Genomic DNA, 11,953 nt, shown 5'->3' on the forward strand with positions numbered 1-11,953 from the left:
GCTGTTCTGTACTGAAGAATGAGCTGAACTTCTTCTGAGCTGGTGTGCAGAAACGGGTTGAAAGTTACCTGAAATATTTAGCACTTTAGGTTCACTTACTTCCGTCATCCACAGATTATGAAATTTCTGATTTCTGAACTGAGATTGGGCCAAAGACAAGCATCCAACTCTGTTTTAGCTTTAGTGCACTGAAACGTGAAAGAATGTGTAGATTTTAAAAAGTTTTTTGAGAAAATCGAATTTCCAGGTAACCATGGCTACTCTGAAATGGACACCTATTCCTGTTTAAATGGTTACTTTTAACATCACTTCTCGTAAAAGACATGAGATACTATTTGGCAAGTAAATAGGGTTGCAGCACTTCATCACCCTAACCCAAGTTACTATAGTTTGAGTGCATGAGTCCCTAAAATCAGCTTTTTTAATATATCAAATGCACACCTGCACCTGATGAATTCAGCCAATCGTATGTTACAGCTGTGCAATGCAGACACAGGTCAGGAACTTCAGTTAGTGTTCACATGGAACATCAGAAAGGGGGGGGGGGGGGGGACAGTGTCATCCCAGTGTGACCTTGACTCTGGCCGGGTGCAACTGATGGTGGGAGACGAGCTACTCTGAGTCCACACTTTTTTAAAAAGTTTACTTAAAGTGCGAGAAACTGCAGGAATCCATGAAGCCCTTCATCTTTCTGATGAATTCTACATCCTTTTAATTCTAAACTTTTAATCAAAGTTTGGAAAATGTGCCTCTGCTTCTTACTCTTAAGACTTCTTCTTCCAGACACGTGGATTGGAAATACATTTCTAATTTAGAGGACAAGAAGCTGTTCAGAGAAGCCCAAACTGAATCAAAAACAGACAAATAAACGGTGTGTTTGAGCAGGTTTTATTAAATCTCTATGTATTGCTGTTTTAAAGAGCAGCTCGAAGCAACCACTTCACAACTTAAATCTCTCAAATCAACTACTTCAATTCCAGTTAATCAACCAACTTAAACCATCTCAGACAATAACTACTTAGATCAGGTTATTAAAATCACTGCAACAGATTACAAACAAATCAAAATTGTATTGCTCCAAACTGTGGATGAGGAAATATTTGTTTAATCTGTTTAAAGAGCTAAATACAGTGATTAATATCCAAAAACAAAGTAAAACAAGACCACAAATACATTTTGCAGCACGGCTCCTGTTTAGGAGGCCCAGTTTAAATACAAGAAGGCCTTCTATGTAGGAGGTACGACAGACGAGAGCCAGGCCCCTTATCTACTTTATATCTTCTTACAGCAGGACTAATGTAACAATATACACCTCTGAAGGCTTTTTGAGGCAGAGATCAAAAGCGGGACTTAGAGGAAATGTGGAATCTGTGGGTTAGCTTCAGGGTTTGTTTCCATCTGGGTTTATTCTCTGCAGGTGTGTTTTGATGAACTCAGAACATTCTCTTGTCAGCAGAAGCTGCAGGTTTGGGTGTAAATCCAGCTGAAGTTTATTTGACCACACTAGAGGAAAGGAACAAGGTCAGATGTTAACAGAGTAATCTCAGTCTGTGTAATTCACATCAGAGTCTCTGCTGCTAAGCTAACCACCTTCTGGATGTTAAGTGTTAATCTTGTCATCCAACTCTGAGCCAAACAGATTAGAAACTTTTTTTTTAATTGTTCCTTTAAATTGATTTGCCACTCACACGCTGGTTTCCTTGTAACGGTCCAGAGCCTCCTGAGCCACCACCTCAGAGAACTTGGGGTCGGTCCAGGGGATGTCGCCTGGTACGGTGAAGTTCATGGCCGGTGAGTCGAAAAGCTGCACTGACACTTTGGTTTCCGAAGGCTGCGTCTCTTCTTCTGCTTTCTCCTTGCACATCACCTGCAGCAGAGAGAAAGAGTGGACTTTTCATACAATTGATTATCTAGCTGAGAGAGCTATTTAATGACTTTTCTGACTTCATAAAGAAAATTATTAATCTTTTAAAAGGTAAATAACTCAGATTGTGAGGATTCCTTGCGTTTAAAGTCAGCCTGACACATGTAGGTCATTTGCATACATAATGTGCAGATTACATATCCTGCTTCAGTCATTTTTGGTAAATGAAAAAAAATGCAGCAATGCACAAAAAAAATTCACCATCTGCTGAACTTACATGAAAAAAATAACACCAAAGGGGCTAATTATTATTCAAGCCCGTTCAGCCATGTTTTTTCCCTTATGGGAAAATCTCTTTGAACTCTTTGTGAAAACGCTGAATTTAGGAAAACGTTTTCTTTGTTTCCGTTTGTAGCAGAACGTAGTATTCATCAGTTACGTTTGAGCAGGTAAGCACTGTGTGTTAATTTAAAGTGACCAAGAGAATTATTGCAGATTGATGACAATTTAGCATTTCATACATTTATTTAAATCAGTCTGGTTTCAAACTACTGCCACATAAACCGGGAAGTCTTTGCCCAGATTTATGTCATCAATATATATGCATTGGATATATATGCAACTGATTGTTGTCTGAGGAAGTTAAGTCACTTGGCTGTAGCCAATCAGTTTGCAAGTTACCCCACAGCAAGCACTGACTTCTAACATGTACAGACAGATGAAAAAGATGCAAAAACTAACACTGACTGTAGATTTAACATATAAGACATTCAGTACATACTGCCTGAATATGGAAGTTTCTGTCCTTGGTGTTATTGGCCAGAGATGACACCCAGCCGAACTGGTTGTTGAGCATGTCCAGGATGGAGGAGGTGTTAAACATCTGCTCCTCAAACCTCTTCAGGAGGGAGTTGTACTGCTGGGTGAAACGCTCGGTCATGGCCAGAGCCTCCTCCAGCTCCTCTTTCAGTGGGCCTTCAAGAGGTTTCTTCCCAGCGCAGTCTGTGAAGGAAACATGTGGCAGACACACAGCAACCTTCAAGTCAGGCTGGAAATAACATCCAACTACTACATCAGTCTTTTTGTGAAAGCAGCCTGAAGTGACAGAAAAAGTTGATACATTTTCTGAAACAATGAGTTTATCAGCAGTTTAGAAAAGATAAACAGAGGAGAAATAAGTTGTTCCAGCTGTGTTTTATCATCTACATCTTAAACACATATTCTGCTGTGTGAAATTAATATTGCCATAGCTTTTGTTCCAGAGTCCCGTCTTGTCGGGTCATGTAGAGCAGCGAAACAGCATTAACATAAAGGAAGTCAGTTCATGATTACATTACACTCTCTGTGAAGCTCTTTCCAGAGTCATAAATCCTAACTGTGCTGCTCTAATGGAAAAATTCCTGGATCACATTCAGGTCTCCATGTTTGGGTTCAGGGGAGGCAGTGTTGATTGCTTGATGGCTTCTCAGATGATTTAATAATCAAAGATGGTATTTGTAATTGATTATTTATCTATTTGTTTTTCCTCACAGTCAAAGAAACGGAGGAAATGTTTCACCAGTGAGTTTTCTCACCAAGATGCTGGATTTCTTTGCACTTCTCACACTCCTCGCGGAACTTGATGCAGCCGGCTGAGTTGCGACGAATCTCTCTGCAGGTCATCCTGCCGTTACCAAAAGGTTTTGTGATGACGACGTCCTCGTTCGCGCCCCCATCTGCAGTGTATAAATACAGTAGGTTTTATAAAGTCAGTGTGAGCGTGCATGCTGAAGGTGAACTTGAACCACAGCAGTGACATTCTGCTAAACCCGATGCCGGGTGCAGATGGGTAAGCAGTTCAGGACTGTGCTACTTAAAAGTCTGATCTGCTGGTCAGTATTCTTGTAAAGATATTGTAAACTCTTCATGAAAACAGCTGTTAAGTTTGTTTTGGTGAATTTCTGCCAAATTTGCAGCATGAGATAAGGTCTCATCGTCTTCATTTTGACACCAATCTAAAAAAGGAGCAAACCGAAAAGCAATGCATGAGCTCTGATAAAGGACTCAAGTTTCTCATTGATAAGACATTTAATCATGAATTGCATGAGATGTATGCAATCTATGTCAAGGCACTGCTTTAAAATTGCACTAAAGAGAATTTTAGTGGCAGTAAAATTAAAGCTTCTAACAGGCATTTAAGCCACAAAGATCAGAAAACGTACCCTCAGTTGGAAAAGTGTCACTGTACATGTCCGTCATGGAGTCCATAGGGCCGAAGACACTCATGCTCATTCCAATTAAGGGGGAGAACAAATTCTGGAAGTTGTGGAAAGGATCGTGGAATACAGAGCGGCTGCTTCTGCTGCGTCGAGTGTACGGCGCCAGGAAATTAGGGAAATAGAACAGAGGAGGGTTTGGGTGAATGTGATCGGCAACCTGAAAAACAAAGAAGAGAAACAGCTGATATAGTCCTGGAGAATGTTTTTAGTCCTTGAATGTTTCTTATGCACCAGTCTGGACTGCACCAGAAAAAAATGACCGGAAAACACGTCACTAGGTTTTTAAATCATTCAAGTGATTCTAAAGCTTTAAAGTGATGAAGTGGATCACATTTTTCAACTTAGAATAACATTTTGATCTGAGGTGCAAAAATCAGATCTGAACAAAGCCTTTGAGAAACTTAAGTTAAATAATGTAAGCCTAACATGTAACACCCAGCCAGTAAGTCTAATGTCCACCTATGCTTTAGTTCAGCCAGCAGCCAGACTGATTTATTAACATGATCTCTGCTTTGCTAATCGTTTTTGTAGTCTGATAACTGGACTTCTGTTTCCCCAATTTGTCCATAATTTTCCTAAAAATAGTTCCTGTCTCACCAGTTTGTCTATGTCTGAGTCTTTCTCCCTGCTTTCTTCCACAGCATTGTGACACCAGTGGACATACAATTTATAAGAGCTGAAATTCTGCCACATTAGTTTGTGTTATGACCAACAGGCCAGTCGCTAACTGTGTGCAGATCATCAAATTAAACTCAGAATGAGGGTAAATAGAGAAACTTTCTACTGTCAGAATTTCTGACCTCAGCTCAGTAAGGACATTCACTCACTCAGCCTGCAATTACCAGACTACACACTGTCGTTTAAGAAGGTCACAATGACACATTTTTCTGTTACAGTGCTTTAAAGTCCAGCTATGTTGAAATAATGTTAGCCTCAGTCTTTGTAGCACTAGATGTTGAAGCAGCTGTCTTTCATAATGACTTCCAATTACATGCTTTGTGTTATATCTCCATCTAATTCTACTCACTCTTAGTAAATTAGTGTTCAGCCATACCTTCATACTATCTGAGAAGATGCTGTCCACACCAGCAGCCATCTCTGTATATGTTTCTTCAAGGTTCACAAACTCCTTGTTCTGTCGCTGCCCCTCCTGCTCCAGAGTGTCAATCCTCTCCCCGTTGATCCAGATGGAGAAGGGAGACGTTCTGTTCAGCACATCTTCAAGCTGTTGATTAAAGGAGCGAGTGTGGCTTAAAATCAAACCTGAAATATCTTCCTTAGGTCAATATGTCAGAGATGTGGGGAAGTAATTCACACGGGAAGCACTAATTCTGCTAATTCAAGTAATGGAACCCCAAGACAGAAACCAGAGGCCCCTCAGCTTCAAGGTTTAATTAAACAATTTATAGAAGATTAATGTGACTAGCTAAAATCAGTATACTGTATCGTAGTGTCTGACCTGGCGTCCCACCAGTCCAGATCCGCTGCTGCAGGTCCGGGAGTAATACTTAACGCAGGTGCTCTTCAGACAGGGCTTACACTCCTCCCACAGAGCCTTCATGGTCTCATTACAAACCTCCTCCTCCTGCTCCAGCTTTGCCTCCATCTCCTGAGCCTCACGCATTGCTTCCTGCATTAAAACAGGTAACAAAAAACTGTTGTTTTGTTGCCATCTTTGTTCATCTCTGGTCTCGTGTTAAATGTGAGATTCTCTGGTGAAGAGTTAGAACTGAAACATTTAAGGATGTTACTTTATTTTATTAACATCAGTGCTTCCATCTGACATGTCTCTACCTCCTTCTGCTGCTTGGTTTTCTCCAGGGCATCCACAAACTTCTTGTGGTCCTCAGAGGATTTCTGCATCACAGTCTTCATCTCCTTCACTCCACTAATGGCGTTCTCAATCTGTTTGTCCAGGTACTTCTCCGCCTGCAGGGAGATCTCTGTGAACCACAGACAACAAACAGAAGATGCATCATCCTCTGCAATTTGGCCTGTAAGTTTTATGTGTAATATTTCTACTTGTCATTCATTCAAATCACCCCATAGCAATTTTCATTTTACATTCTGCACAACGTTAACATCAGTGGCACAGAAAGCATTGCAGATCCAAAAATGGGTCTCTAATTTGTATTACTCTGCAAAAGTATTAGCTTCAGAATGAGCCGGATGGTTCTGAAGGATCTTCCCAACTAAAACAAATGATAATAAAAGCTCATCCTGGCATTATCTCCATACCTATTATGAGAATTATTGGAGAAAAAAAGGAGGAAAGTGCCTCAATCACTCCAAATGATCCACATTTTTAAAAATCCAATTAATTTTATGTGCAATTATCCTTTTATTTCAAGCTCAAATATTCCACAAACTTACCATTAAGATCGTCTTTTGATGGCGGCAGGATACAATTAGCTGAGGCCACAAGAAGAGCAAACACAGCCAAAGATCCCTTTGACCCCTTCTTCTTCATCATCATCATCATCATTAACATCCTCTCTGACTCTCAGAGGGTCAGCAGGCAATGATGAGAAAGATCTGGAGAAAAACACAAAAATACAATATTAATCTGCTCTCCTGTTGTAATGACTCGCTGTTTCCACCAGAGAGTGACGTGAGCTGTAGAGTCACGGGCAAGGAGCTACGCAGCAGAAAAATGAGCATGTTTGCTCAGCACTTTCCAACCTGACACTGCAAAGCATGAAAATAACCCCACAAATCAATACTGATAAATAATTCAAAGCCATACCAGACAGACTGATCATAGCCTCCACCTTCAGTTTTGAACATTAATGAGGGGACGTTATGAACAAATGTCCCCTGTGATACTGACTGGCTGTGCCTTTCTAAAGCTTATATAAAGAGAACAGCAGGCCCTTTCTCTGTTTTCCCATTTTTTTCTCTGATGTGTGCTTGGTCAGCTGCCCGTTGATTCAACAAGGACAGATTCAGCAGAGGGTGACTATGACTTCACTTTTTTTTTTTCCCTCCTTGCAAACACACACACGCACAGACAATATAGGCAAAGAGAGAGGAATTCGTCCAAAAGATGGATGGCTTTCTCTCATCTATGAGCTCTCTGTAAATCCAATCTCTTGACCATAGTCCTCCCTTTTTTCTCAAAGTTTGAAGGTTGCAACCTTGTAAATAGAAATGAAAGACTTTCACTGTAATTTTATCTTTGTGTCACATCATCTTCGTCTGCTGCTGAATGCTCATAATCAAATGACTGAAATTCTATCTACTCGACTACTGATCAATCTCACCCTGCTGAGGAAGGCTGCAAAATGTGACAGAAACGTCTCAATAAAAACTTCTAAGTAAAAAAAATAACTTTTTATTCTAATACTTGTTATCAAACTTGCAATTGTTCTGCGAAGGTTGCAGTGCTCGGCAAACGTAGCATAACTGACCTCAAATGATGAGTTGTTTGCTCTGCTTTAGTTCTGCTGCATGTTTTTCAACTTTTTTTCCAGGGTTGATGATTTTGATTTTTACTGACTGCATGTTCAGGCTGAAATTTCAAATATTTTCAAGGGTGTAAGGTGCTGGTTGACAGCAGAGTGACATTATATTAAAGTGCATCATAGTGTTAAGATTAAGATCAGATTTATTGTCATGTACAGGGAAATAAACACATTAAATCCAGTTTAAACCAACCCAACTTAACCAAACTTTTTTTTTTTTTCTTCCTTTAAACAGAGTAATTTGGGGTGGCACAATTGGAAAGAGTTAGAGGAAGCTTAGGAAAGCCATTTAAAATATAAATAGCTGAACAAACAGATCATCAGGGTGGATCTACTGGAGAATTGTTAAAGACGCAGGAACAGAAGGCCGGTGATTTTCAAACAATGAAGAGAAAATAGAAGAAAAAGCCACAACAATGTACTGCTGTCCCATAAAGAATAGTTGCTCACACTCACCCTCCTGTCCTCACATTTATTCATCACATGAAAATAAATGATTGTTGGTCTAAATGTTACTGCAGAGTTGAAATGTTTGATGGCGTTATGTCCTTTATTTCATAAATGATGGCTCAGTGTTTTCAATGCTTGAGGAAGAAATAAAAGGACGGAAGCTTCTTTCCTTGGCTTTAAGAAGCTTCAATCAGCTCTTATCATGGCTGTCACTTGCATAATTTCACTCAATTAGGAACCTCTAAAAGCACAAATGACTATCTGACCGGAGTCAAACTCTGAAGCCATTTGAGAGAAGATGAAAAAGAGCTTCAGAATCATTATTACTTTGCTCTCCTTTAATGAAGAAATCTTCTTCAGTTCTAGAGCTACAGTACCACCGAGATAAACCTTTTTAGGAACGTCACTGTTGATTTTCATCTCATCTAAAATTTTTATTTGGTTTGGACCGAAGAAAACGGAAGACTTTCTTTAGCTAGAACTCAAGTGCCGAGGATAGAACATGAAGTAGCATAAGTATGTGGGCAAGGCTGAAGTTTAAGTTGCATTATTTTGGATCATGTCCAAAATAAATGTGACTTACAGCTACATGTAGTAAAAAGTTTAGTTGTTTTCATTGTTTAATTAGAACAAAATACAGAGAAAATCAGTGTCATGTAACTAAGGCACCTCTGCAGTGGTTTACATTCAGTCACCTGCTCACCTGTCATCACCTGACGTTTCCATGGAAACAAGCAAAGTACACATCAACAGCATGTTGTTATGCCAGATTTGGTTTAAAAGCTTATATTATGAACATTCAGCAATAGTGTAACCATCCTGGGTGTTTTATGCGGTCCTTTAATCTGCAGTGAAAAGTCCAAACCCAGCAGGACTCAAAATCCACCTTGGAGAACAAAATGTCCTACTTTCTCCTCCCTGTTTGAACTCACATGTTCATGAGTTTAACGCATAAGCTCGAGCCAGCAAAATTAGCTCATTTATTACAGAATGATAAACCTGAAAGTTGAATGTTTTTACAGCCAGGAATGACTACTTTAAGCATGCAGTGCAGTATATCAGTGCAGCAGAGGAGAGACAATGGCAGGGAGAGCCAGACAAGAGGAACGGAGAGAGAAAGTTAAACAAGTTTTTTTTTTCAAAGTCATTTACAATGCAGAGGCAGAGCTTCATTATTTGCTGAGTAGCAGCTGCAGTGATCCCAGTTACACAACAGAAATTCCAACACTCCTCCGCTCCAGATGTTGCCTGCGAGGCCTTCCAGAAAGTTCAGCTCCAGCTTTAAAAACGTGAAACACCAAGCAGTTCTGAAGGCAGCACATCTGTCCACAGAGCTACACGTGGCCTTGTTTTGCTGGTGGGCATTTTCACAACAGTTTTCCTTATATCTACATGAAAAATGTGTCATACACTTCATTTCATTAATGAGATATCAATATAATAGTAATAATAATATTATGAAATAGTTGTTATTTTTGGATTTAGGACTGAGACAACTGGCTGATAAATCAATTAGTTAATGACCAGAAATTAATTTTCTTCATTTTTAATGATTTACATAATTGATTAATATGTAATTTTAGAAGAAATTTATGTGACATTGAACGTTATCACATTTGCAATTCTGCTGCTTTTTGTTGTCTAATATTTTTTTTGCCTAAATATATTTATCGAATTTAAACTATTAGAAAGACAAAACAGCACTTGTGAGCTTTGGAAAATAACGAGCATCTTTATTATTACATTTTTATCTTTATAAAAAAAACTTGCTTAAAACTGCTCCACATACTTCATATATTCATATAACACTAAATATTGTGAAAACATTCTTGTTTTTTATGATATAATTGTATTTCTAGTCGCATGCCATAGTTGCTACATCTGACAAGTAGCTAGAAATTCAATTCCTCTAATTTATAAAGTCTATCTAAATTCTAAGCTGTTTTTCATTTTTCCATCTAAAACCACCCAACAAACCACTGTCCAAATGCCAGAATAAGAAGAAACTAATGTGGATGTTCTGGGCTCTGTTTTCTGCAAATAGGACACTGGCACATATGGCCTCATTTCAACCTTATTTTAAGTGTTTGGGGATTACTGCACCCAGAGGACGCACTTGGCATGTAGTCATGTGGAAATTAGGGTCAATTCTAATCTAAGAATAATGAATATTGTTTGCATCAAACAAGAGCTACTCTAACCGGTTAGGTTTAGTACATATACCTTACATGAAAATTTAATAACCTGCATGCATGATCTTCACACCCTGTCAATTTGAAAATAAAGATATCTATAACTCTACTATCTGGTTGCATTTTTAAATTCCCGTTCTGCAGTGTGCTCTGCTGCAGATTTAAAGCCCGAGTGGATGGATGAACCAACAACAGAACGACGTCATTCACCCTAATCTAGTTGTTTTGATCTAGAGATGGATGTCACACCCATGAGTAAGCAATATGAACAGCATCAACAATGAGGTGAGCATTTTGGCACGATAGAAAACAAAAGGATGGACTAAAATGAACAAAAAAGCCTCTTCAAATGTAATAGGATATTTCTGGTAGTCTGATAATTCAGCAACCAAACTTAATAAAAACAGCCGATTTTCTACACTATTCTACTCTTATTTATAACAATTAAACTCTAACAAGCACAGCCTGTGCATTAAAAGGTCATTTCCCCCTGAGTATCCCCGACCTGCAGACTTTTAAAAAATCTATACCTCTCTGACTCACCTCTGTTTGGTTCCTGAGACTCCAGACAGTCTGAAGCTGCACCGGAGTCGCTGCTGCCAGTATTTATACCAGCGGATAACGGGAACGGCGCAGACATGTGATTCACTGAGCAAACATGCTGCTGCTGCGTTCACGGAGTCAAAGTCACAGCAGTATGAAGGTAACTTCCGGTATGACCCTTCAAAACAAACCATTAGCTCAAACGTTAACTTCACAGAATCAACAAGGAAAAACAAAACCATGTTTGGTGCATTATAACCGCAAGAGGGAATGAGATGTGAAAAGAACAATAAAAGAAAATGACCTGGCGTTTGAAAAAAAAAAAACAAACACAGTTTATTAGCTTAGCTGGTTGGCTTAGCTTTGAGATTCCTACTTCGCTCAAAACACCACAAAAGGCTGTTTTCACAAGTTTTTTTTTTTTTTTTTTTACAGTATTCACCATGAGAGGTTTTATGTAGTGAGTTTTAGTGTTACTGATAGTTTGCCCATTAGTTTGACCTTATCATTTCTAAGATACGCTAGTTGCTAATAATAGCACTATATGCTTGAGAACTTAAAATATTTTGGAACACATATTACAATTTTGGGATAAGCATTTTCATGAGGAAATTTTTTTTTTTAAACAAAGAGTAACATAAAAAAATAAATGCCAAGGGAAAAAAAAGCTACTGTTTGGTTTCAAAACCCCCCCCAGGATCTGCATGTTAAAACTGAATTTATAGTCATTGGCCATGGTTATTTTGTTCCAAAATAGCACATTTAGAAAAGTAAACTAACAAAAAACATCAAGCGTCTCCACAACTGACCTCAGGAGTGGGAGTGTATGTTTTTTTAAAAAATCTCATTTGTCTCCCCTCATGACCGTGAGTTGGATTGGGTGAGTTTAGAGAATGGATATATGACAGTATTTATCACTTCATTGTGATTTCATAGCAGATGACAGATATTTTGTGAGTTGAATCAAAAGTACTACAAAAATACTAACAATTAGATCATCATAGTGTGGTAAAACACATGACTAACAAAATTAAGACAAAATAGTTGCAAAATCATTTAACCTTTTTTAAAATCCTATTTTCTAATATTAAAGCTATAAATATGTTCACATATCTTTTGTAATAACTGATAATAGACTTTAAGGTAACTTTAATATTGTAGATTTTATTTTGGAGGAATAGT

General features: G+C 38.6%; 1 protein-coding gene across 1 annotated transcript; it reads right to left on the bottom strand.

The window, feature by feature from the left end:
- Positions 1 to 872: 872 nt before the first annotated feature.
- clu (clusterin) lies at positions 873 to 10,878 on the bottom strand. Its single transcript, XM_072362154.1, has 10 exons — positions 10,772 to 10,878; positions 6,496 to 6,657; positions 5,917 to 6,065; positions 5,582 to 5,752; positions 5,177 to 5,347; positions 4,066 to 4,279; positions 3,439 to 3,579; positions 2,646 to 2,866; positions 1,689 to 1,867; positions 873 to 1,503 (listed from the first exon to the last, which is right to left on the bottom strand). The coding sequence occupies exons 2-10, from the start codon at positions 6,611 to 6,613 to the stop codon at positions 1,491 to 1,493; spliced, it is 1,377 nt and encodes a 458-aa protein (XP_072218255.1). The 5' UTR covers positions 6,614 to 6,657; positions 10,772 to 10,878; the 3' UTR covers positions 873 to 1,490.
- Positions 10,879 to 11,953: the final 1,075 nt, after the last annotated feature.

This window comes from Leuresthes tenuis, unplaced genomic scaffold (genome assembly GCF_036924035.1).
Source record: "Leuresthes tenuis unplaced genomic scaffold, fLeuTen1.0.hap1 SCAF_13, whole genome shotgun sequence".
NCBI lineage: Eukaryota > Metazoa > Chordata > Actinopteri > Atheriniformes > Atherinopsidae > Leuresthes > Leuresthes tenuis.